Raw genomic sequence first — 26718 nt, 5'->3', positions numbered from 1 at the left:
GTGGTGCTGGTGGTGGTGGTGCTGGTGGTGGTGCTGGTTTGACAGCAGAGGTCTCAGTCCGAATCAGTCGAGCGGCATTATCTTTCCATCAGTTGTGTAACACTGTGTAGAAGCTACCTGGTCTGTCGCTCCGCATGAAGCTTCAGTTCTTCTCGGCCACAGTCATTCCCTCCCTTTTTCTACGCTTGCGAAACGTGGACCCCCCTAATGGAGCATCTTCGCCTGTTAGAAACATTTAGGCTGGCCTGCCTACGATCCATCCTGGGTTTAACCAGGCTGAATAGTGTGAAGAGCTCACAAATCCTTGAAAGATCTGGTCAAAGTCCCATCGGTGAGCTCCTCCGGCAGGTAAGGCTGCGTTGGCTGGGCCATATAGCCCGCATGCCAAGTCACCGCATGCCTAAACAGCTTTTGTTCGGCCGGATCGAGGGGGCTAAACAGGCGCGGCACGGGCTAGAGAAGAGATGGGGTGATGTGGTACAGGAGGACGTGGAGCTGAGTGGACTTGCCGATGACTGGTACCAGCGGTGTCAAGATCAGGAAGATCGTGAAGGACGCTACTGGGCAGTTGGAGGCAGTCGCCCTCCAACAACAATAGAGGGCGGAGGAGCGACGCTCACAACAACGAGCGGAGCGCGGGTGGCTAAAGCACAGCAAGCTGGCACAGTAGGGGGCACAGGTGGTGCATCGGCCAGTCGTCTCAGTCAGTCGACCCACGGCACCTGCTGGGTCTGCCCCGTGACCTCCTGCCAGCGGGCGTTTGACACTTCACGTGACCTCAAGGTGCACATGGCCTGGCACAAGCGTCGTGGTGACGTCACCGCCACTTAGTGGCGAATGGCGGTTGTTGTTGTTATTGGTGGTGCTGGTCCTGCTGTTGGTGGTGGTGCTGCTGGTGGTGGTGCTGATGGTGGTGGTGCTGGTGGTGTTGCTGCTGGTGGTGCTGGTGGTGGTGCTGGTGGTGGTGGTGCTGGTGGTGGTGCTGGTGGTGGTAGTGCTAGTGATGCTAGTGGTGCTGGTGGTGGTGGTGGTGCTGGTGGTGGTGCTGCTGATGCTGGTGGTGGTGGTGCTGGTGATGCTGGTGATGATGGTGATGCTAGTGGTGCTGGTGGTGGTGGTGGTGCTGGTGGCGGTGCTGGACTCACTCTCCCTGCTTCTCCTCCTGGCTGTCCGCGATGTCGAATACGAGGTAGGGCTGGAACGTGGAGCCATTGCAGCGTCTCTCCGCCGTGACTCTGCAGCGACAAGAGGAGCGGCCACCCAGTTCACACCCCGCCCCTGCCGGTCCCTGTTGGTGGTGAGGTCTAAGTGTAGTAGTTTACCACGGTCCCTGTTGGTGGTGAGGTCTAAGTGTAGTAGTTTACCATGGTCCCTGTTGGTGGTGAGGTCTAAGTGTAGTAGTTTACCACAGTCCCTGTTGGTGGTGAGGTCTAAGTGTAGTAGTTTACCACGGTCCCTGTTGGTGGTGAGGTCTAAGTGTAGTAGTTTACCACGGTCCCTGTTGGTGGTGAGGTCTAAGTGTAGTAGTTTACCACGGTCCCTGTTGGTGGTGAGGTCTAAGTGTAGTAGTTTACCACGGTCCCTGTTGGTGGTGAGGTCTAAGTGTAGTAGTTTACCACGGTCCCTGTTGGTGGTGAGGTCTAAGTGTAGTAGTTTACCACGGTCCCTGTTGGTGGTGAGGTCTAAGTGTAGTAGTTTACCACGGTCCCTGTTGCTGGTGAGGTCTAAGTGTAGTAGTTTACCACGGTCCCTGTTGCTGGTGAGGTCTAAGTGTAGTAGTTTACCACGGTCCCTGTTGGTGGTGAGGTCTAAGTGTAGTAGTTTACCATGGTCCCTGTTGGTGGTGAGGTCTAAGTGTAGTAGTTTACCACGGTCCCTGTTGCTGGTGAGGTCTAAGTGTAGTAGTTTACCATGGTCCCTGTTGGTGGTGAGGTCTAAGTGTAGTAGTTTACCACGGTCCCTGTTGCTGGTGAGGTCTAAGTGTAGTAGTTTACCACGGTACCTGTTGGTGGTGAGCTCTCCGCGGTAGACGTAGGAGGCAGGGAACGCGGCAATGTCGGGGTGCATGCGGTACTGCATGCTCAGCAGCATCACCGGACCCAGCCAATTGCCTTTGCCACGGAGCGACGCCGATGCCGGAGTGGCGGCACCGCGCACGCACTCGTAGAGACGCTCCATCAACGACTGCCCATAGCCCAGCTCCTGCGCTCTCTGGCAGGGATGGTGGGGGGGGGGTGGTGGGCGGTACGAGGGGGGGGGGGCACGGGGGGGGGAGGGGAGGAGGGAGAAGGAAGGGGAGGAGGTGTGGGGGAAAGGGGCGTAGAGGAGCGCGGAGAAGGAGGGGGGAGGGGGATGTGGAGGAGGAGAGTGGGAGGAGGTGAGGAGAGGGGAGGGGGTCAGAGGAGGGGTGTGAGTGGAGCAGGGAGAGTGTGAGTGGTCGGTGAGTGGTCGAACAGGCGGGTGAGCAAGTGGGCGAGTAAGTGAGTGGGTGAGTGAGCGTGTGGGCGAGCAAGCCAGTGAGCGGGCGAGCAAGTGGATGAGTGGGCGAGTGGTGAGTGGGTGAGTGAGTGTGCGGACGAGCAAGCCAGTGAGCGGGTGAGCAAGTGGGCGAGTGGGTGAGTGGGCGAGTGAGTGTGCGGGCGAGTGAGCGTGCGGGCGAGCAAGCCGGTGAGCGGGTAAGCAAGTGGGTGAGTGGGCGAGGGGGCGAGTGGGTGAGTGAGCGTGCGGGCGAGCAAGTGGGTGAGTGGGCGAGTGGCTGAGTGGGTGAGCGAGCGAGCGGGCGGGCGGAGTGCCGTACTTTGCTCAGCACGGTGGGTGGCAGCTGCTCTGGGTCCCCCACCAGCACCAGCTTGCTGGAGTGGTGCATGAGAGGGACCAGGGAATCCATCTCGCACGCCTGGCCAGCCTGTCGTCGCACAAAGACAAAAGATCCACACCGCTGTACGTAGGGCCTTCACGAGCGGCCAGGGCAAGTGCCGCGAGTGAGCGGTGTCGCAGCGGCTGTGCAGGCCGGCGCTGTGGCACACGGCAGGAATCGAGATTTGGGTTGCCGGGTTCGTAGCGCGGCGTGCTAACCGCTGCGCCGCCGCTCCCCACAACGACGCGCAAAGACGGAGAACCCTCGGTGTAGCCTCAACAGACCGTCGGGGCAAGTGCTGTTGGCGAGCAGTGGCTACGAAGGCCGGCACGGCACACGAGGGGGTGGGTGGCAGGCACCATGCCCAGCCGCCTTTGTCTCCCCAGTGGCGATGTTTAACATACACCATGCCAGGTACTTATTTGAGGCCGAGTCTACCTAGGGGAGGTCCAGGACTGAATCAGATAATCGGCGCAGAACACACAAACTCCACTCTAAAACGAATTAGTTTTTTTTTATATTACCAGCTAATCGTTATTTTTCAGAAGCGGCCTGGCTACCACAAATGATAGCTCAAATAAGTGGCTCATCATCATCATCGTCGTCATCATCACGTGGACATTTATAGCAGCAGCCAAACACTCTGAACGCGTGGTGGTGACGTTGATTCTAAATGTGGAGGGAAAAACCGGAGGACCTGGAGAAAATTTGACACGACCACTATAGGGAGAGACACACGCAAACTCCAAATATACAGCAGCAGGCAACGTCAGGGTCGGGATTGACCCCACGCCCTCCCGTATACCAGGCGAGGTAGTTAACATCTCTTAGCCACCGTGATGATGATGATGATGAGAGAGAGACACCGCAAATTACAAATATACAGCAGGTGCCAGGGTCAGCATCGAACCCACGACCTCCTGCATACCAGGCGAGGTAGTCAACATCTCATAGCCGGGGGGATTGGGGATGGGTTGTCCCCACCTCGTCGACAATGACGCACGCGAACGATGACTCCCTGAAGCCACGCATCGCCGTTTCCAGAATCTGCATGCCGCTGGTGCTGAGCGTGCAGCAGATGATGTTCGACTCGACGATCAACTTCTTCTGCACAATCCACTTCTGGCTTCGCATCTGTTCACCACGGGGGGAGAGGGGCAGGGGAGGGAGGGGGGCAGGGAGAATTAATATCAGCCCAAATAATCGAAATGATCGAATACAGAGACTCTTCTACTTACGAACGAGTTGGGTTCCAGAGGTCTGTGTTCTTAGGTCTTCACTGCCGTCGATTCCAAACGTGTTGCACGGAGTGTACACTAAACACGGAGATTGGCTTTAAAATTTGTATAATCTCCAGCAGATGTAGATGCCAGTGGTTCTTCATGTTCTGCAGATGTAGACGTCACTGGTTCTTCACGTTCTGCAGATGTAGGTGCCACTGGTTCTTCACGTTCTGCTGATGTAGATGCCACTGGTTTTTCACTTTCTGCAGATGTAGGTGCCACTGGTTCTTAACGTTTTGCAGATGCAGGTGCCACTGGTTCTTCACGTTTTGCAGATGCAGGTGCCACTGGTTCTTCACGTTTTGCAGATGCAGGTGCCACTGGTTCTTCACGTTTTGCAGATGTAAATGCCACTGGTTCTTCACGTTTTGCAGATGTAAATGCCACCGGTTCTTCACGTTCTGCAGATGTAGATGCCACTGGTTCTTCACGTTCTGCAGATGTAGATGTCACTGGTTCTTCACGTTCTGCAGATATAGATGCCACCGGTTCTTCACGTTCTGCAGATGTAGATGCCACTGGTTCTTCACGTTCTGCAGATGTAGATGTCACTGGTTCTTCACGTTCTGCAGATATAGATGCCACTGGTTCTTCACGTTCTGCAGATATAGATGCCACTGGTTCTTCACGTTCTGCAGATGTAGATACCACTGGTTTTTCACGTTCTGCAGATGTAGATGCCACTGGTTTTTCACGTTCTGCAGATGTAGATGCCACTGGTTTTTCACGTTCTGCAGATGTAGATGCCACTGGTTCTTCACGTTCTGCAGATGTAGATGCCACTGGTTCTTCACGTTCTACAGATGTAGATGCCACTGGTTCTTCACGTTCTGCAGATGTAGATGCCACTGGTTTTTCACGTTCTGCAGATGTAGATGCCACTGGTTTTCACGTTCTGCAGATGTAGATGCCACTGGTTCTTCACGTTCTGCAGATGTAGATGCCACTGGTTTTTCACGTTCTGCATATGTAGATGCCACTGGTTCTTCACGTTCTGCAGATGTCGATGCCACTGGTTCTTCACGTTCTACAGATGTAGGTATCCCTGGTTCTTCACGTTCTGCAGATATAGATGCCACTGGTTCTTCATGTTCTGCAGATGTAGATGCCACTGGTTCTTCACGTTCTGCAAATGTAGATGCCACTGGTTCTTCACGTTCGGCAGATGTAGATGCACCGGTTCTTCACGTTCAGCAGATGTAGATGCCACTGGTTCTTCACGTTCTGCAGATGTAGATGCCACTGGTCTTAAAGTTCTGCAGTTTATGCAGATGCCACTGGTTCTTCACGTTCTGCAGATGTAGATGCCACTGGTTCTTCACGTTCTGCAGATGTAGATGCCACTGGTTCTTCACGTTCTGCAGATGTAGATGCCACTGGTTCTTCACGTTCTGCAGATGTAGATGCCACTGGTTCTTCACGTTCTGCAGATGTAGATGCCACTGGTTCTTCACGTTCTTGCAGATGTAGATGCCACTGGTTCTTCACGTTCTGCAGATGTAGATGCCACTGGTTCTTCACGTTCAGCAGATGTAGATGCCACTGGTTCTTCACGGTTCTGCAGATGTAGATGCCACTGGTTCTTCACGTTCTGCAGAATGTAGATGCCACTGGTTCTTCACGTTCTGCAAATGTAGATGCCACTGGTTCTTCACGTTCATGCAGATGTAGATGCCACTGGTTCTTCACGTTCTGCAGATGTAGATGCCACTGGTTCTTCACGTTCTGCAGATGTAGATGCCACTGGTTCTTCACGTTCTGCAGATGTAGATGCCACTTTTTGCAGAGGTAGATGCCTGGTTCACGTTCTGCAGATGTAGATGCCACTGGTTCGTCACGTCAGCAGATGTAGATGCCACTGGTTCTTCACGTTCATGCAGATGTAGATGCCACTGGTTCTTCACGTTCAGCAGATGTAGATGCCACTGGTTATTCACGTTCAGCAATGTAGATGCCACTGGTTCTTCACGTTCTGCAGATGTAGATGCCACTGGTTCTTCACGTTCTGCAATGTAGATGCCACTGGTTCTTCACGTTCTGCAGATGTAGATGCCACTGGTTCTTCACGTTCTGCAGATGTAGATGCCACTGGTTCTTCACGTTCTGCAGATGTAGATGCCACTGGTTCTTCACGTTCTGCAGATGTAGATGCCACGGTTCTTCACGTTCTGCAGATGTAGATGCCACTGGTTCTTCACGTTCTAGCAGATGTAGATGCCACTGGTTCTTCACGTCTGCAGATTAGATGCCACTGGTTCTTCACGTTCATGCAGATGTAGATGCCACTGGTTCTTCACGTTCTGCAATATGTAGATGCCACTGGTTCTTCACGTTCTAGCAGATGTAGATGCCACTGGTTATTCACGTTCTGCAGATGTAGATGCCACTGGTTCTTCACGTTCTGCAGATGTAGATGCCACTGGTTATTCACGTTCTGCAGAGTAGGATGCCACTGGTTCTTCACGTTCAGCAGATGTAGATGCAACTGGTTCTTCACGTTCTGCAGATGTAGATGCCAGCTGGTTCTTCACAGTTCTGCAAATGTAGATGCCACTGGTTTCTTCACGTTCTACAATGTAGATGCCACTGGTTCATTCACATTCTAGCATATGTAGATGCCACTGGTTCTTCACGTTCTGCTAGATGTAGATGCCACTGGTTCTTCACGTTCTGCAGATGTAGATGCCACTGGTTCTTCAGCGTTCTGCTAGATGTAGATGCACTGGTCTCTTCACGTTTCTACAGATATAGATGCCACTGGTTCCTTCACGTTCTGCAGATGTAGATGCACTGGTTATTCACGTTCTGCAGATGTAGATGCCACTGGTTCTTCACTTTCTGCAGATGTAGATGCCACTGGTTCTTCACGTTCTGCAGATGTAGATGCCACTGGTTCTTCACGTTCTGCAGATGTAGATGCCGCTGGTTCTTCACATTCTGCAAATGTAGATGCCACTGGTTCTTCACGTTCTACATATGTAGATGCCACTGGTTCTTCACATTCTACATATGTAGATGCCACTGGTTCTTCACGTTTTGCAGATGTAGATGCCACTGGTTCTTCACGTTCTGCAGATGTAGATGCCACTGGTTCTTCACGTTCAGCAAATGTAATGCCACTGGTTCTTCACGTTCAGCAGATGTAGATGCCACTGGTTCTTCACGTTCTGCAGATGTAGATGCCACTGGTTCTTCACGTTCTGCAAATGTAGATGCCACTGGTTCTTCACGTTCAGCAGATGTAGATGCCACTGGTTCTTCACGTTCTGCAGATGTAGATGGCACTGGTTCTTCACGTTCTGCAGATGTAGATGCCATCTGGTTCCTCACGTTCTCAATGTAGATTGCCACTGGTTCTTCACGTTCAGCAGATGTAGATGCCACTGGTTCTTCACGTTCAGCAGATGTAGATGCCGCTGGTTCTTCACGTTCTGCAGATGTAGATGCCACTGGTTCTTCACGTTCAGCAAATGTAGATGTCACTGGATATTCACGTTCTGCAGATGTAGATGCCACTGGTTCTTCACGTTCTGCAGATGTAGATGCCACTGGTTATTCACGTTCTGCAGATGTAGATGCCACTGGTTCTTCACGTTCTGCAGATGTAGATGCCACTGGTTCTTCACGTTCTGCAGATGTAGATGCCACTGGTTCTTCACGTTCTGCAGATGTAGATGCAACTGGTTCTTCACGTTCTGCAGATGTAGATGCCGCTGGTTCTTCACATTCTGCAAATGTAGATGCCACTGGTTCTTCACGTTCTACATATGTAGATGCCACTGGTTCTTCACATTCTACATATGTAGATGCCACTGGTTCTTCATGTTCTGTAGATGTAGATGCCACTGGTTCTTCACGTTCTGCAGATGTAGATGCCACTGGTTCTTCGCGTTCTGTAGATGTAGATGCCACTGGTTCTTCACGTTTTACAGATATAGATGCCACTGGCTCTTCACGTTCTGCAGATGTAGATGCCACTGGTTCTTCACGTTCGGCAGATGTAGATGCCACTGGTTCTTCGCATTCTGTAGATGTAGATGCCACTGGTTCTTCACGTTTTGCAGATGTAGATGCCACTGGTTTTTCACGTTCTGGAGATGTAGATGCCACTGGTTCTTCACGTTCTGTAGATGTAGATGCCACTGGTTTTTCACGTTCTGTAGATGTAGATGCCACTGGTTCTTCACGTTCTGCAGATATAGATGCCACTGGTTCTTCACATTCTGTAGATGTAGATGCCGTGGTTGAACTTACGACTCTCGGTCAGAACAGGCAACTCGACATACGGACACAGGTGTGTTCGTATCTCTCAAAGTTCGTAAGTCGAATGTTCGAAAGTAGAGGAGTCCCTGTAATCAATATAATCTCAACGCAAAATGCTGGCGAGGTTTCCAAGTCAGGGGGTGCCCCCACTCCCCTCCCCCCCCCACTGGGGATGGGGGAGGGGGGCACTGCCAAATGCATTTGGTGCCACAGTACCGCACTTCATAGGCAGTGCTGCTGCTGCTACTACTCGCTACTAAAGCCACGTTCACCAAGAGTCTGTTAAAGGCTATATGGGGAGGGATATTTGTGAGTGTGTACCTGTGTGGGTGTGTGTGTGTCTACACATGTGTGGGTGTGTGTTTGAGTGTGTGTCTACACGTGTGTGGGGTGTGTGTGTACGTGTGCTTGAGTGTGTGTACGTGTGTGGGTGTGGGTGTGTGTGTGTACCTGTGTGGTGGTGTGTTTGTGGGGAGCGGTAGTGCAGCGGTTAGCGCGCTGCGCTATGAACCTGGCGACCCGGGTTCGATTCCTGCTCACGGCTTACACCAGTGACGATTATCTGAACCGGTCCTGGGCCTCCCCTAGGTCGACTCAGCCTTAAATGAGTACCTGGTGCGGTGTGTAAACATCGTCACTAGGGAGACAAAGGCGGTCGGGCGTGGTGCTGGCCACCCACCCCCTCGTGTACCGTTCTGGCCTTCATAGTTGCTCGCTAACAGCACTTGCCCCTACAGTCTGTTAAGGCTATACGGGGGATCTTTGATCTTTGGTGGTGTGTTTGAGTGTGTGTACGTGTGTGGGTGTGTGTGTGTACGAGTTGGCACAGCAGGGGGCACAGGTGGTGCATCAGCCAGCCATCTCAGCCATCTCAGTCAGTCGACCCGTGGCATCTGGGTCTGCCCCGTGACCTCCTGCCAGCGGGCGTTCGACACTTCACGTGGCCTCAAGGTGCACATAGCCTGGCACAAGCGTCGTGGTGACGTCACCGCCACTTAGTGGCGAATGGCGGTTGTTGTTGTTGTGAGTACGAGAGTGTGTGTGTGTCTGTGGGTGGTCAGTGTGTGTGTCTGTGTGTGCGTGTGTCTGTGTGTGTGCGTGTGTGCGTCTGTGTGTGTGTGGGGAGCGGTAGTGTAGCGGTTAGCGCTACGCTGCACTACGAACGCGGCAACCCGAGTTCTATTGCTGCTCACGACCAACACCGGTGACGATTATCTAAACCGGTCCCGGGCCTCCCTTAGATCGACTCAGCTTTAAATGAGCACCTGGCGCGCACGGTGTGTAGTAAACATCGCCACTGGGGAGACAAAGGCGGCCGGGTGTGGTGCTGGCCACCCACCCCCTCGTGTGCCACAGCGCCGGCAGCCTTCACAGGCGGTGCTGCTCGCTAACAGCACTTGCCCCAACAGTCCGTTGAGGCTACACGGGGGAGCTTTGTCTGTGTATGTGTGTGAGGTGTTCGCTAACGGCACTTGCCCCAACAGTCCGTTGAGGCTACACGGAGGGGTTCTTCGTCTTTGCGCGTCGTTGTGGGGAGCGGCGGCGCAGCGGTTAGCGCGCTGTGCTACGAACCCGGCAGCCCAAATCCGCATCCCGCCATGTGCCACAGCGCCGTTGAGGCTTAAGGGGGGGGGGGGGTCTTTGTGTTTATAAATGAACACGCTACCCTGGGACGCGTGTTGAAATTACCTCCTTGATTGTGTGGTTCAGAATCTCCCGATCCCTGGCCAGGTCATTCAGAAGCTTGCACTGTTGTTGATACTGCACACGCAGAGACACGGAGCAAGGGCGAGAGGGGTGGGCACAGGGTGTGAGACACAGGGAGAGAGTGAGAGTGAGACGCAGGGAGTTGGTGAGTGAGAGTGAGTGAGTGAGTGCGAGTGAGTGTGAGTGAGTGAGTGTGAGTGAGTGCGAGTGAGTGAGTGTGAGTGAGTGCGAGTGAGTGAGTGTTAGTGAGTGAGTGTGAGTGAGTGCGAGTGAGTGTGAGTGAGTGCGAGTGAGTGTGAGTGAGTCAGTTCGAGTGAGTGAGTGTTAGTGAGTGAGTGTGAGTGAGTGTGAGTGAGTGTGAGTGAGTGTGAGTGTGAGTGAGTGAGTGCGAGTGAGTGTGAGTGAGTGTGAGTGAGTGAGAGTGAGTGAGTGAGTGTGAGTGAGTGTGAGTGAGTGAGTGCGAGTGAGTGTGAGTGAGAGTGAATGAGTGTGAGTGAGTGTGAGTGTGTGAGTGAGTGAATGTGAGTGAGTGAATGTGAGTGAGTGAGTGAGTGTGAGTGAGTGAATGTGAGTGAGTGAGTGTGAGTGCCACCTGCTCCAACTTCATGGGTAGCTCCAAGCGTAGCCGACTCAGCGTCCGCGTTGTTTCATCGATTCGCTTGTCCAGGTGAATCTTCCCCTCCTGTGCATCGGCCTGCTGCTTCCCTACAGACCAACATACGCACAGGGACATGCACACACGCACACACAGGCACACACACACAGGCACACACACACACGCACATACCCAAGTACATGTACGCACGCACAGGCACACACACACGCACTTATGCACACAACAACAACAACAACAACCGCCATTCGCCACTAAGTGGCGGTGACGTCACCACGATGCTTGTGCCAGGCCAAGTGCACCTTGAGGCCACGTGAAGTGTCGAAAGCCCGCTGGCAGGAGGTCACGGGGCAGACCCAGGTGCCACGGGTCGACTGACCGAGATGACCGAGATGACTGGCTGATGCACCACCTGTGCCCCCTACTGTGCCGACTTGCTGTGCTTTAGCCACCCGGCGCTCCGCTCGTTGTTGTGAGCGTCGCTCCTCCGCCCTCCGTTGTTGTTGGAGGGCGACTGCCTCCAACTGCCCAGTAGCGTCCTTCACGAGCCTCCTCCACTGAGGCCGATCTTGACACCGCTGGTACCAGTCATCGGCAAGTCCACTCAGCTCCACGTCCTCCTGTACCACATCACTCCATCTCTTCTCCAGCCCGTGCCGCGCCCGTCTAGCCCCCTCGATCCGGCCGAACAAAAGCTGTTTAGGCATGCGGTGGCTGGGCATGCGGGCTACATGACCCAGCCAACGCAGCCTTGCCTGCCGGAGGAGCTCACTGATGGGACTTTGGCCAGATCTTTCAAGGATTTGTGAGCTCCTCACATAATCCAGCCTGGTTAAACCCAGGATGGATCGTAGGCAGGCCAGCCTAAATGTTTCCAACCGGCGAAGATGCTCCACCAGGGGGGTCCACGTCTCGCAAGCGTAGAGAAGTGAGGGAATGACCGTGGCCGAGAAGACCTGAAGCTTCGTGCGGAGCGACAGACCAGGTAGCTTCCACACAGCGTTACGCAACCGATGAAAAGATATTGCCGCTCGACTGATTCGGAGTGAGACCTCTGCTGATAGACTGGAGCCGGTCATAAGCACACTGCCCAGGTATGGGAAACTCTCCACTCTCTCCACAACTGCCCCATCACCAATTGGGAGTTGTGGGGGTGGAGTGTCCGATGGTACAAAATACCCAGGCAGGTGCTTAGTTTTGGTGGGGCTGATGGTAAGGCCCCACCTCTTAGTGGCACGCTCCAGTCTCAGCAGCAGCGTCTCCAACTCCTCTTCTGAATGAGCAGCTATTACCAAATCATCGGCATACATAACGTGGTTGACCAATAGGGAGCCATCCCTTGATCGCACCCGGGCGTCGATCAGCCTCCCATTATATCTGTACTTATGCACACACACACACAGGCACACACACACACGCACTTACGTACGCGTACGCACGCACACAGACACACACGCATGCACGCGTACGCGCACGCACGCACGCGTACGCACACACACGCATACACACACATGCAGACACACGCACACACGCGTACGCGCACACACGACACCCCATTACCACACTGGCACCGCCACGTGCACACACCGTCACATACGATGCCCGCCCGCCCGCCCTCCTGCCACACGTACTCATGCGGTGCTGCAGCTGGTTGTCCAGGCTGAACTTGATGACCTTTTCGGAGATGCTCCTCTCGGCTCCGAGCCGGACCAGGTTGATGTCTCCGCAGTTTCCTGCGACGCGTGGCACAGACGTCGCAAGGATGAACTCCCTCGGCGTGGAGCGGCCATCGCCCCCGGCTCACCAAGAGAAGGCAGCAGAGCCGCAAGGGGCTGAATCTCCACGCTTACCGGGTAGCGTTTGTGTGCGTGTTAGTGAGTGCGCGAGTCTGTGCGTACGTGTGTGTGAATGTGTACGTGTGTGTATGTGAGTGTGTGAATGTGCGTGTATTTGAGTGTGTGTACGTGTGTATGTGTGTGTGTGTATGTATGCGTGTGTGAATGTGTACGTGTGTGTGAGTGTGTGAATGTGTGTGTACGTGTGTGTATGTGAGTGTGTGAATGTGTACGTGTGTGTAAGTATGCGTGTGTGAATGTGTACGTGTGTATATGTGAGTGTGTGAATGTATGTGTACGTGTGTGCATGCGAGTGTGTGAATGTATGTGTACGTGTGTGCATGTACATGTGTGTATGTATGTGTGTGTGTACGTGTGTGTATGAATCATTCAGACTGGCCTGCCTACCATCCAGTGCCGGATGAAGTTAGTGGCCTATGTTACAAAGGGGCCTTAAATTAATTAATAAAAAAACCGTAAATAGAAAAAAAACAATTTTTTACTTGCAGAGTAAAACTATTGTATTTTTGTCATTTGCAATACAGGCAGATAAAAACGACAAATCGCTCACCTTAAACACCCAGTCGTTGCTAAAAGTTGAAGGCAGTATAGTACCATAGCAAGAGCCAGTGCAGAATCACCGAACCGGAATTGAAAGCTTGAAATCGTTTAGCGCGGAGCCCTTGAAAGTGCGGAGCCCGTAGCGTATGTAGCTACTTGTGCTACTAGGATAATCCGGCACTGCAACCATCCATCACATGGCTTGAACCAGGCTGGATTGTGTGAGGAGTAGGCCTCGGCAGAGTAAGGTAAAAGATAAAAAGCAACGAGCCTACCTTTACCCTACCTTTTACCCTTACTCCATACAAATGACCCAATCACAGGGTAATTACTAGGGAACTACTACACATGAAGAAGGTTTGTAACAGGTAAATGCTGGGTAGAGCACTTTATTCTTATAGAACACTCTCGATGATTCCAATTTTACACGCTTGTTGTTGTCGTATCCTCAAATCTTGTAACTAAATTTTAACCCACTTCCCAATGTCGTATCGATTACAAACTTGGTATACTTATGTCACTGATGACAATACTATATTCTATCATAAAAAAGAATATTTACATTCTTTTTTATATGTTATGTTTCGGCTTGGGTCTAATTGTCCACGGTCAACTCACGTTGGCTGTAAATCACCACGGTCGCTTACGTTGTGGCAAGCCTCGGGGCCACTTCCTGGAGTCGTGGAGTTCTTCCATTACTAGTACGGTACATTTCATTAAAGCGTGTTTTTTTAAAAAGTTGTTTTAAAATATTACTTATTAAATGGAGGCCACGGACTGCGCCACGGACTGCGCCACGGAGCTTAAAGCGGTAAACAAGGTACCGTATTTACCCTACCCTTTACCTTACCCCCTTGGCATGTCGACACCTTTACCCTTCCACCCGGTAAAAAGGGTAGATTACCTTACCTTGCCGAGGCCTAGTTAGGAGCTCACAAATCCTTGAAATATCTGGACAAAGTCCCATCGGTGAGCTCCATCAGCAGGCAAGGCTGCGTTGGCTGGGTCATGTAGCCCGCATGCCCAGCCACCGCATGCCTAAACAGGTTTTGTTTGGCCGGATAGAGGGGGCTAAACGGGCACGCTAACTTGCTCACTCACACACTCTCACACTCACTCACTCGCTCGCTCACACACACACACGCAGCTACGTACCCCGTGGTGCCGCCTTGTTCTGTACCAGGTCCTTGAACTTAATGATGATTCTCTTCATGAGGTCGTCCACCGTGCCGTTGCTCGGAGCGCACAGCAGGATCCGCATCGGGCGTGGTGCCCGCAGCCCGGAGGTCGGTGGCGGTGCCAACTGCTCCTGGCCCTGCGGGTTGGAACGGCACCACCGATTGTTGCTCACCCCCCTCGTCATCATCACCGCCCACTCACCCACCCACCTCACCATCGCTCACCCACCCCTTCATCATCAGTCACGCCTTCGTCATTATCATCACGCACTCACCTCACCATCATCATCAATCACCCACCAAATTTCCCGCCAACACTACCAGTCGCGGAACTCCGCACAAAGCTAAGAAAACAAAAGCGTGATGAACGAAACTTAAATTATTCAGCATCCCTCACCTCGGCAAGCAGCAGGCGGCACAGGATGCCCATGATGGTGGAGGACTTGCCGGTGCCAGGAGGGCCATGCACCAGGCAGATGTGCGGCTGCTGCTGTTGCTGGCGCTGCTGCTGCTGGTGCCCCGCATTGCACCCGAGCACCATGTTGCAGACGGCGGCGATGGCCATCAGCTGCCCGCTGTTGTACTCCTCCTGACAAGAGGGCACAGCGGCCACAACCTCCCCGTTAGTCGCGCTGGGCTACGCACGGCGGTGCCAAACGAAGGTCAATGAACAGCCACAACAACGACGACCGCCATTCGCCACAAAGTGGCGGTGACGTCACCACGGCGCCTGTGCCAGGCTGTGCACATTGAGGCCACGTGAAGTGTCGAACGCCCGCTGGCAGGAGGTCAAGGGGCAGACCCAGGTGCCGTGGGTCGACTGACTGAGGCGACTGGCTGATGCACCAGCTCTACCCCCTACTGTGCCAACTCGCTATGTTTTAGCCACCCGGCGCTCCGCTCGTTGTTGTGAGCGTCGCTCCTCCGCCCTCTGTTGTTGCTGGAGGGCGACTGCTTCCAACTGCCCAGCAGCGTCCTTCACGAGACTCCTCCACAGAGGCCGATCTTGACACCGCTGGTACCAGTCATCGGCAAGTCCACTCAGCTCCACATTCTCCTGTACCACATCACTCCAACTCTTCTCTAGCCCGTGCCGCGCCCGTTTAGCCCCCTCGATCCGGCCGAACAAAAGCCGTTTAGGCATGCGGTGGCTGGGCATGCAGGTTACGTGACCCAGCCAACGCAGCCTTGCCTGCCGGAGGTGTTCACCGATGGGACTTTGTCCAGATCTTTCAACGTACGTACACATGCACACACTCGCACAGAGCATCTCCGATTGTCCACGGTTGGCTACGCAGGGTGCGAAAGAAGCTCAGCGTACACACAAACACCGCAGCCACTCACATCTCACCATCGGATCTATATTTTTTTATTTCACCAGGTAAGGGCCAACAGAGCTGTTGTAGGCCTTCGTCAGAAGTGACCTGGCCACCAGAAATGAGAGCGCTTCATCAATAACGCTCACAGATTCAGACTAAGGCACACCCCTATGACTCGAATACTCCAACACACTCAATGCTCACAGAGGCAGACCAAGGCACCGGTGGTCGTGTACGCGTGAAAAAAACAACCCCCTACCTCCTCGCGGTGCCGGACGGGCAACGCTGTTGTGGACAGTGCTGTGGGGGGGGAGGGCCAATTCCGATTGGCCTCTCCCCTCATAGCGTCTGTGACCACCACAGTGGCTAAATGGGGGCTCTGGATGGGTGCGAAGGGCTGGTAAGCCCTCCTTCAATAAATTACCACGAAACCACGACTAAAATATCTAACTAATAAGCTTGTGCCGGAGGCCCTGGGTGGCCAGGCGTCTATGACGTCTCCTGGCCAAACCCCATCTGGCGGAGCCAGGAGATTGAATCTTTACCCTCGGGGCTCCTCCAGAAACAACGACAAGCCACTACGGATGGCCACGTGGAATGTACGAATGCTCACTGCGGAGAAGAGGCTGCCACTCCTCTGTCGGGAGCTGGACCGGTACCGCCTGGATCTCTGTGGTATTCAGGAGGTCCGGTGGACCAGCTCTGGCTCCTGTCACCATGAGGGGTGGACAGTCCTATACTCAGGGCAGGAGACTGCCAAACAACAAGGTCTTCTTCTGAACGAGCGTGGCGGTGAGGTGTGGGAAGCTGTAAGCCCCAGGCTACTTTGGGCTTGCCTTCCCATCAACCGGAGGCGAGAACTGGTGGTCGTGGTTACTTATGCCCCCACCGAAGACTAACATCCGTGGAGGGATGCAGGCAAGGCCGATGAGTCAGATGCCTTCTATGACCACCTGTCACAGGTGCTGGCTAAAGTGGCCCCTTGCGATAGAGTCATCTTGTTGGGTGACTTCAATGCCCGAGTTGGTCATGATGCTAGCACCTAGTCTGGAGTTATTGGAAGGCATGGGCCAGATCAGCTCAATAACAACAGTAGGAGGCTCCTAGATTTTTGTGCAGCCCATGGGCTTGTAATTACCAACACGCTGTTCCGGCATCGGCACATCCACACAACATCATGGATGTATGCCGGGTCCAAGCAAGAACATCTGTTGGACTACATAGTGACGGATCAGCGGATGCGAGCCCATGTCCTTGACACCAGGACCTACCGTGGAGCTGATCTGCCCTCTGACCATCGACGAGTCATCTGTAAGATGCGCCTGCCATTCTTCCACTCCGGTGGTGGGTGTACACCCAAGACCCCATTCCAACCTAAGGTGGCCTGGTCTCAGAAGATGAATTTCATCATCGCTTGCGGCTGGGGTTGGCATCGTCCCCCACTCCTGATGTCGAGGGTAAATGGGCGAGATTTAGGACTGTGACTCATGCAGCTGCAATGGCTGCTTTGGCTACGCGGTCCAGACCTCCCTAGAGACCCTGGCTGACAGAGGAGGTGTTCAGGATGGTTGAGAAAAAGCGACAGGCCCACTCTAACCGTCTACAGCATCCCACGTCAGAGAATGAGGAGGCTTACCGCAGCCTTCGCTCGGAGGTTCGGAGAGCAGTGAGGCGCTGCAAGGATGGGTGGTGGTCGCGGATTGCTGAGGAGATGGAGTCTGCCTCAGTGGTCCACGATCACAAATCCCTATTTAACCCCATCAAAAAAGTAACCTGCAGCGCCACACCTATTACCATCATTAGGGGGAAAAACTGTGATCCAATCTCAGACCGCCAGGAACAGGTTTGCAGATTTGCTGAGCATTTCTGTGAGGTCCTGGGGGAGGGGAAATCCCTCAGCCAGGAAAACATCGTGACACAAAGTGGGGATGACCCTGCTGAGGCTGCGGTGCCCCAAATATTGGAAGAAGTCACACCCTGTGAGTGGCTGGCTGAGGTGCCATCTGTTGAGGAAGTACTTAAGGCGATCCAGAGTCTGAGACCAGGAAAGGAAACGGGCAGAGATGATCTCCCAAGCGAAATGCTGAAGGAGGGAGGCGTTTGTGCACAGACTGCCCTACATGACGTCATAACAACAGTCTGGGCCACTGGACGGGTTCCGCAGGATTGGAAGGATGCCGTGGTGGTCGCCCTCTGTGGAAGCTGCCTGGTCTGTCGCTCCGCACGAAGCTTCAGGTCTTCTCGGCCACAGTCATTCCCTCCCTTCTCTACGCTTGCGAGGCGTGAACCCCCCTAATGGAACATCCTTGCCGGTTAGGCTGGCCTGCCTACGATCCATCCTGGGTTTAACCAGGCTGGATTGTGTGAGGAGCTCACAAGTCCTTGAAAGATCTGGGCAAAGTCCCATCGGTGAGCTCCTCCGGCAGGCAAGGCTGCGTTGGCTGGGTCATGTAGCCCGCATGCCCAGCCACCGCATGCCTCGGCGTCTTTTGTTCGGCCGGATAGAGGGGGCTAGACGGGTACGGCACGGGTTAGAGAGGAGATGGAGTGATGTGGTACAGGAGAACGTGGATCTGAGTGGACCTGCCGATGACTGGTACCAGCGGTGTCAAGATCGGCCTCTGTGAAGGAGGCTCGTGAAGGACGCTACTGGGCAGTTGGAGGCAGTCGCCCTCCAACAACAACGGAGGGCGGAGGAGTGACGCTCACAACAACGAGCGGAGCGCCGGGTGGCTAAAGCACAGCAAGTTGGCACAGTAGGGGGCACAGGTGGTGCATCAGCCAGTCATCTCAGTCATCTCAGTCAGTCGACTCGTGGCATCTGGGTCTGCCCCGTGACCTCCTGCCAGCGGGCGTTGGACACTTCACGTGGCCTCATGGTGCAAATGGCCTGGCACAAGCGTCGTGGTGACGTCACCGCCACTTAGTGGCGAATGGCGGTTGTTGTTGTTGTTGTGTGCGTGTGCGAGCGTGTGTGTGTGTGTGAGTGTGTGAGCGTGTGTGTGCGTGTGAGCGCATGTGTGCATGCGTGTGAGCGCGTGTGTGCGTGCATGTGAGCGCGTGTGTGCGAGCGTGTGTGTGTGCGTGTGTCCGTGTGTGTGTGTCCGTGCGTGTGCGCGTGTATGCATGCGCGCCGCTCACCCCGGGCCTCGGCAAGCCTCCGGTGGCCTCTGCGAGCGGCGTCATGAAGACCGCCGGCCGGGGCGCCAGCAACGCCGCGGCCAGCGGGCTGCGGGGCAGCGCCAGCAGCGCCCAGTAGCGGCGCTCCGCCGTCACGACCGCGCCGGCGGCCTCGCAGCGAACCTCCCGCTCCAGCAGCGCCGACAGCGGCCCCACCGTCTGCACCGACACCGAGAAGCGGACGTCGGCGGCGCCGTGGGGTCCGCGCCGAGCCGGGTCGTGCGTCACGGCGGAGCCTGCGGGGGAGGGGCGGGGGGGCGACGGTGGCGGCGTTTGTGACGACTATGATGATGATGACCACAATGATAATGACGACGACGACAACCATGACGACGATGACGTTAACGACGACGACGAGCCGCTACGTTGAGCTGCTACGATTCGCGATAGCCGGGGGGGGGGGGGGGGGGGGTCGGTTCTGAAGGGCTACACAGCTCAGCGGGCCTTACCTGGTACAATAAAAATAGTTTAGCTTCGTCTATGCATCTCTATGTGTCTCTATGGGGATCTATGTGTCTCTATGGGTCTCTATGTGTCTCTATGGGTCTCTATGTGTCTATATGGGTCTCTATGTGTCTATATGGGTCTCTATGTGTCTCTATGCACTTATAGAGTATTTGCTTGCTGCTATGAATGTCCACAGCGACCACGTGAACAGAGAGAGACACACAAACTCCAAATATACAGAGCAGCAGGCATCGTCAGGCTCAGGGTCGAACCCACGACCTCCTGTAGACCAGGCGAGGTAGTTAACATTTTACAGCCACCGTGATGATGAGAGACACACAAACTCCAAATATACAGCAGCAGCAGGCATCATCAGGGTCGGGATCAAAGCCCCTGCACACCGGGCGAGGTAGTCGACGTCTCCTAGCCACCGGCGGCGCTCTCGCCGGCGCTGCCAACGGCGCTGCTCTCACCAATGCCCTGCTGGGTGATGCGGCACACGTAACCCAGGTACGGCACCTCCCCGACTCCGGCTCCCGACTCCGGCTCCGGCTGTGGGCAGCCACAAGATGAGGACGTCGCCAAGCCCCAACGGAGGAGAGGCTGCAGCGGCCGCGGCCGGAAGGATCCCTGCGCAGAGAAAAAAAGTGTCTCACCGAGGGTCTCACGAAGGGTCGGTGGTGGAGCAGTCAGCGCCACGCTGCGCTAAGAACCCGGCGACCCGATTTAGATTCCCGCTCACAGCCAACACCGGTGATAGCAATTATCTGCATCGGTCCTGGGCCTCCTCCCCTAGGTCGGCTCAGCCTCAAATGATTCACCAGTGCGGTGTGTGGTAAACATTGCCACTGGGGAGACAAAGGCGGCCGGGCGTGGTGCTGGCCACCCACCCCCTCGTGTGCCGTGCCGGCCTTCATTGGTGCTGCTAATCGCTAACAGCACTTGCCCCGACAGTCAGGCTATACGGGGGATCTTTGCCTTTGTGCGAGTGAATGAGAGAGTGAGAGAGTGTGAGTGAGTGACAGTGTGTACGTGCGTGTTAACATGAGATAGTGCGTGTTAACATGAGTGAGTGCGTGCGAGTGAGAATGAGTGACAGTGCGTGAGTGACTCTGCGAGTGTCAACGTGAGTGGCTGTGTGAGTGAGTGACTGAGTGTGAGTTTGAGTGCATGTGACCATGAGTGAGTGTGTGAGCAAGTGAGAGAGAGAGAGAGTGTGCGACTGCATGAGAGTGAGTGTCAGTGTGTGAGTGCCAGTGTGTGAGCAAGTGAGTGAGTGTGTGGGTGAGTGAGCGGGTGGGTGAGTGAGCGGGTGGGTGAGCGGGTGGGTGAGTGAGCGGGTGGGTGAGTGAGCGGGTGGGTGAGTGAGCGGGTGGGTGAGTGAGCGGGTGGGTGAGTGAGCGGGTGTGTGAGTGAGTGTGTGAGTGAGTGTGTGAGTGCCAGTGTGTGAGCAAGTGAGTGAGTGTGTGAGTGAGTGGGCGGGTGTGTGAACGAGTGAGTGTGTGAGTAAGTGAGCGAGTGTGCCAGTGTGTGAGTGTGTGAGCAAGTGAGTGAGTGTGTGAGCGAGTGAGTGGGCGGGTGTGTGAGTGAGTGAGTGTGTGAGTAAGTGAGCGAGTGTGCGAGTCTGTGAACGAGCAAGTGTGTGTGTGTCAGCGAGTGAGTGAGTGCGTGTGAATGGGTGCTTGATAGCGTGAGCGAGTGAGCGAGTAAGTGACTGCGTGACTGTATGAGTGAGCGAGTGTGTGAGTGACAGTGTGAGTGACAGTGTGAGCGAGTGAGTGCGTGATAGAATGAGTGAGCGAGTGTGTGAGCGTGTGAGTGAGTGTGTGACTGAGTCTGTGAGTGTGTGAGTGAGCGAGTGTGTGCGTGTGTGAGTGACAGTGTGAATGAGTGAGTGAGCGAGCGAGCGAGTCCGTGTGTGAGCGAGTGAGTGACAGTGTGAGCGAGTGAGCGAGCGAGTTACGTTCAAACTCTCCGCACGACAGCCCTTGCCGGTTCGATGAGCACTTGAGCCGCATCCGGAACGCCGGGCGATTGCGGCGCCGCTCCTCTGCCATGTCCGATGCCAGCTGAACAAAAATACAAAGATCCCCCGGGTAGCCTTCACATACCGTTAGGGGCAAGTGCTCTTAGCGAGTAGCAGCACCTATGAAGGCCGGCACTGTGGCACACGAGGGGGTGGGTGGCCAGCACCACGCCCGGCCTGCCACCCTTTGATAATAATAAAGGTTATTTTGGTTTCAATCGCGAGAATATAAATGTGTCGTTAAGCCTCCACCACCTGACACAGCCACTCACCCTCACCTAACCCACCCTCTCACCTGCCCCCCCCTCTCACCTGCCCCCCACCCTCACCTGCCACCCCCTTCAACTGCCCCCACCCCCACCCTCACCTGCCCCCACCCTCACCTGCCCCCCCCCCCTCACCTGCCCCCACCCTCACCTGCCCCCCACCCTCACCTGCCCCCACCCTCACCTGCCCCCGCCTCTCACCTGCCCCCACCCTCACCTGCCACCCCCTTCAACTGCCCCCACCCCCACCCTCACCTGCCCCCCACCCTCACCTGCCCCCCCCCTCCCCTGCCCCCACCCTCACCTGCCCCCACCCTCACCTGCCCCCGCCTCTCACCTGCCCCCACCCTCACCTGCCACCCCCTTCAACTGCCCCCACCCCCACCCTCACCTGCCCCCACCCTCACCTGCCCCCGCCTCTCACCTGCCCCCACCCTCACCTGCCACCCCCTTCAACTGCCCCCACCCCCACCCTCACCTGCCCCCACCCTCACCTGCCCCCACCCTCACCTGCCCCCACCCTCACCTGCCCCCCACCCTCACCTGCCCCCACCCTCACCTGCCCCCGCCTCTCACCTGCCCCCACCCTCACCTGCCACCCCCTTCAACTGCCCCCACCCCCACCCTCACCTGCCCCCACCCTCACCTGCCCCCGCCTCTCACCTGCCCCCACCCTCACCTGCCACCCCCTTCAACTGCCCCCACCCCCACCCTCACCTGCCCCCACCCTCACCTGCCCCCCCCCCTCACCTGCCCCCACCCTCACCTGACCCCCACCCTCACCTGCCCCCACCCTCACCTGCCCCCGCCTCTCACCTGCCCCCACCCTCACCTGCCACCCCCTTCAACTGCCCCCACCCCCACCCTCACCTGCCCCCCCCCCCTCACCTGCCCCCACCCTCACCTGACCCCCACCCCCTCACCTGTTCCCACGACTCGAGCAGCAGCAGCGGCAGGAAGACCTGCACGTAGGCCTCGTGCGACGGGAAGTGCAGCGGGACGCTGAACCGCGGCTCCGAGCCGCAAAGGCCGCTGGGAGGGCCGCCCACCCCTCTCTGCAGGGCCTGCACCTCCCAGCGCAGCACCTGGGCGGGGTGCACGCGGTGGCGACCAGATGTTAACTACCTCGCCTGGTACGCGGGAGGCCGTGGGTTCGATCCCGATCCGCTGACGACGCCTGCTGTGTATTTGGAGTTTGCGTGTCTCTCTCTCTCATGATCATCACGGTGGTTGGGAGATGTTAACTACCTCGCCTGGTACGCGGGAGGCCGTGGGTTCGATCCCGATCCCCTGACGACGCCTGCTGTAAGTTTAGAGTTTGCGTGTCTCTATCTCCGTGGTTGCGTGGATTTTTCTCCGGGTTTCTCCGGTTTTTCCCTCGATGTTTAGAATCGACATCATGCGTTTAGAGTGTACGTACGCATGTGTGCTGAACTTCTGTCCAGCGTACGTAGCCAACCGTGCTCACCAGAGGTGCTCTAAATGTGCACGTGATAAGCAACTTCGTTGGGCTATCATCTGCGATGGCCTGTGGCTGAAAAAATAACTACACAGCTCAGTGGGCCTTACCTGGTGAAATAAAAACACAAGTTCCATTTTAGTTGAGGATGCAGTTTGGGCGAGTGGGGGTCGCTCAAAGACAAAGGTCCCCTGTATAGCCTTAACAGACTGTTGGGGCAAGTGCTGTTAGCGAGTAGCAGCACCTATGAAGGCCGGCACGGCACACGAGGAGGTGGGTGGCCAGCACCACGCCCGGCTGCATTTGTATCCCCAGCGGCGATGTTTACTATAACAAAGCTACACCAGGTGCTCATTTGAGGCTGAGTCCACCTAGGGGAGGAGGCCCAGGACCGGTGCAGATAATCATCATCGGTGTTGGTGGCCGTGAGCGGGAATCGAACTCGGGTCGCGCGGTACGTAGCGCAGCGCTAACAGCTGCACCACTACCGCTCCCCACAAAATATCGTCACACAGACAACTCGCTCGCATCCTGCGGAACACGCGGAGAACCAGACAAACTCCACGAAGAAAGTCGCCCGAGTTGGGAGTTCGAACCCGGGGTCCTTTTCGCGCTCATCACACAAATGAACGACAGTACCTCGGCTGTTGATCGCGTCAAGCAGCTATAAACCACTGCCATCACGCGGCACTCCGGTCATCCTTGCAGCCGCAGCCGCAGCGGCGGCGGCTTTTGGCTCACCATCATCATCGTGCGCTGCTTTCAGACGCGCCGCTTCTGCGGCCGTCTGGAACGCTCTTCCCCTTCCGATGTTAGGAAGACGCTGGGAGCTACGCTGCACTTTTAAATAATCGTCCAGATTGACAAAGTCATTTCTTTAGAACTGCTTCTTGTTGTGTTTGTTGTGTTTAGTGTTGTTGTCCTTCCTCCCACGCACCTCCGATTAGCGCGGTTGGCTACGTACGGTGGTGCGAAAGAAGTTCAACATTCAAACACTGCCCATAGACTCAGCACTGCCCATAGACTCAACACTGCCCATAGACTCAACACTGCCCATAGACTCAACACTGCCCATAGACTCAACACTGCACCATAGACTCAACACTGCCCATAGACTCAACACTGCCCATAGACTCAACACTGCCCATAGACTCAACACTGCCCATAGACTCAACACTGCACCATAGACTCAACACTACCCACAGACTCAACACTGCACCTCCGATTAGCACGGTTGGCTACGTACGGTGCGAAAGAAGTTCCCCACACACGAGGACGATTTGATTGTTTGCGTCCCACTGCGGTGCAATAGGGCCGCTCCTGTGGGCCGCCAACTCCTCTCTGGGTGCGCCCATCCCTGCTAGAGACCCCACCCAGTCATGTCGGGGGGCGCCGCGCTGGCTAGGAGATGTTAACTACCTCGTCTGGTCTACAGGAGGTCGTGGGTTTGATCCCGACCCTTCAGCATCCATATTTCTATAAATATATAAAACATTATTTTTCCAATAACCATGAAGTTTGGGGTGCGTTTCACTTTGCAGAGCACACGAGTGACCACCAAGTCACACTGCCGCCCATATTCAAGTGTCGGTCAGGATGGCGTGAGAGGGGAGAGAGGAGAGGGGAGAGAGGAGAGGGGAGTAGGGAGCCGTCACCTGGTTGATAAAGAACAGCGGTTCTGTGATGGCGCCGAAGTCGACTCCCCCGTGGGGGTCACGGCCCCGGGCGACGCTCTGCTCCAGGGCTCGCGTCTCCACCACCGCGGCGCTCCTCACCGCCGGCGCCGCGCCACCCACCTCCATCCCCGCCGCCGCTGCCTCCGACAAAACGCCGGCCGCCGACAAAGCGCCGGCCGGGCAAAACCTCCCCCGGCTGTCGTCTATCAGCGACAGGATGCCATCCAGCGGCGACAATCCGCCGCCCGGCGCCGCCGACGGAGGCCTCTGCGCCGGCGCGGCGCCGACTCTGGCCCCGGTGGGCGCCGGCGGCTGCGCGACCGCCGCCTTGGCGATGTCGCCGGTGAGCAGGGCGTTGCGCGACGGGCCCGGCCTGGCGAACACCCTGGCCGTCGCCTGGGCGCGCGGTCCGGCGTCGCCGGGCGGCGCCGTCCCGAGCCGGCGCTCGTCGGCGCCGCCGGCGCCTTCTGGCGCTTCGTCCACCTCCATGGGGACGACGTCATCGCCGCCGGGGTCGTCTTCGTCGACGTCCATGTCGACGGGGTCGCGCTGGGTGAGGTTCAGGAGGTCGCCGTCGTTCCACTCCCCGTCATCGCCCCACCACCGCCACCCCGGCTCGGCCCCGCCGCGCTCTACGAGCTCGGAGGAGCTGGTGGCGTCGGTGGCGGAGGCGGAGCCACTCGCGTTATCTTTGGCGGCCGTCGTGGCCGCTACCGCCGCTACCGCCGCCGCGAATGTTCCCGGCTTGAAGTGAACGCCGGGTGGCAAGTCGCCGAGGACGGCCGGCAGGCCGCTCCGCCGCTCCGCCGTCGCCTCCTCACCCGCCTCGTCGTCCGAGAAGCGGAACTCGTCGCGGTCGCTCATGTAGTGCTCCTCCTGGCTCTGCTGCGGGATGGGCGGCGACTGCGACAGCCGGAAGAAGTTCTCGTCCTCCAACTCGTCGCCGCCTCTGGCGCCGCCGTCGTTCCGCCAGGCGGCGGCGGAAAGCGGCGGCGCCGGCGGCACGCCGCCCGCCGCGCGGTCCTCCTCCTTCTCGCGGTGCACCCTCGCCGCTCTCTCGGCGCCGGCACCGCCCCCGGCACGTCCCCTCCCGTGCGTGCTCCCGCCGCCGCCGCCCAGCTGCTGGGCGCGCCGGCGCGTCTCCTGGCAGGCGAGCATGTACGTGTTGCCACGCAGCTTCGCCAGCGGCTTGGGCGAGATCAGCTTGGCCTTCCTGGGCGCCTTGGCCACTCCGCTGCAGCGCAAGCGCTGCACGCGCGCCAGGCTGGTCTGGGAGAGGTCAGGGGCCGTGCGCGTCGTCATTTTGAACCCCGGCCGGCGAGCCGCCGCGGGCGGGAGCGTCGGCATGGCCGACGAGCCGCGGCCAGCTCCATCGACCCTTCCGGCCCGGGGAGCCGCCGGCCGCCTTCCCCCTCCCGTCCTCCTTGCTACTCGGCCGAGGAGCCGGCGCCACCGTCGGCTTCGCGGCCGGCGCCACCGGCACCACCGGCCACCACCGGCGGTTTCTCCGCCGGCATCGCCGGCGGTTTCTCCGCCGGCATCGCCGGCGGTTTCTCCGCCGGCATCGCCGGCGGTTTCTCCGCCGGCATCGCCGGCGGTTTCTCCGCCGGCAACGCCGGCGGTTTCTCCGCCGGCATCGCCGGCGGTTTCTCCGCCGGCATCGCCGGCGGTTTTCTCCGCCGGCATCGCCGGCGGTTTTCTCCGCCGGCCTCGCCGGCGGTTTCTCCGCCGGCCTCGCCGGCGGTTTCTTCGCCGGCCTCGCCGGCGGTTTCTTCGCCGGCCTCGCCGGCCGTTTCTCCGCCGGCCGTTTCTCCGCCGGCCGTTTCTCCGCCGGCCGTTTCTCCGCCGGCCGTTTCTCCGCCGGCCGTTTCTCCGCCGGCCTCGCCGGCGGTTTCTCCGCCGGCCGTTTCTCCGCCGGCTTTGCCGGCGGTTTCTCCGCCGGCACTGCCGGCGGTTTCTCCGCCGGCATTGCCGGCGGTTTCTCCGCCGGCACGGCCGGCGGTTTCTCCGCCGGCATTGCCGGCGGTTTCTCCGCCGGCTCTGCCGGC

At 56.9% G+C, this 26718-nt stretch overlaps 1 protein-coding gene across 1 annotated transcript; it reads right to left on the bottom strand.

Annotated features, from left to right (window-relative positions):
• Window positions 1-12354: 12354 nt before the first annotated feature.
• Window positions 12355-26687, bottom strand: LOC133361208 (uncharacterized). Its single transcript, XM_061580092.1, has 9 exons — window positions 26404-26687; window positions 24650-26369; window positions 22459-22620; window positions 21207-21312; window positions 19717-19873; window positions 18758-19032; window positions 14695-14886; window positions 14275-14434; window positions 12355-12456 (listed from the first exon to the last, which is right to left on the bottom strand). Exons 1-8 carry the CDS (start codon window positions 26685-26687, stop codon window positions 14313-14315), a joined length of 3018 nt encoding a protein of 1005 aa, XP_061436076.1. The 3' UTR covers window positions 12355-12456; window positions 14275-14312.
• Between the last annotated feature and the right edge of the window lie 31 nt (window positions 26688-26718).

The sequence above is a fragment of the Lethenteron reissneri genome, chromosome 71 (assembly GCF_015708825.2).
Source record: "Lethenteron reissneri isolate LAM-NWPU_2019-01 chromosome 71, ASM1570882v1, whole genome shotgun sequence".
NCBI lineage: Eukaryota > Metazoa > Chordata > Hyperoartia > Petromyzontiformes > Petromyzontidae > Lethenteron > Lethenteron reissneri.
This window is presented reverse-complemented; position numbering and strand designations above follow the sequence as displayed.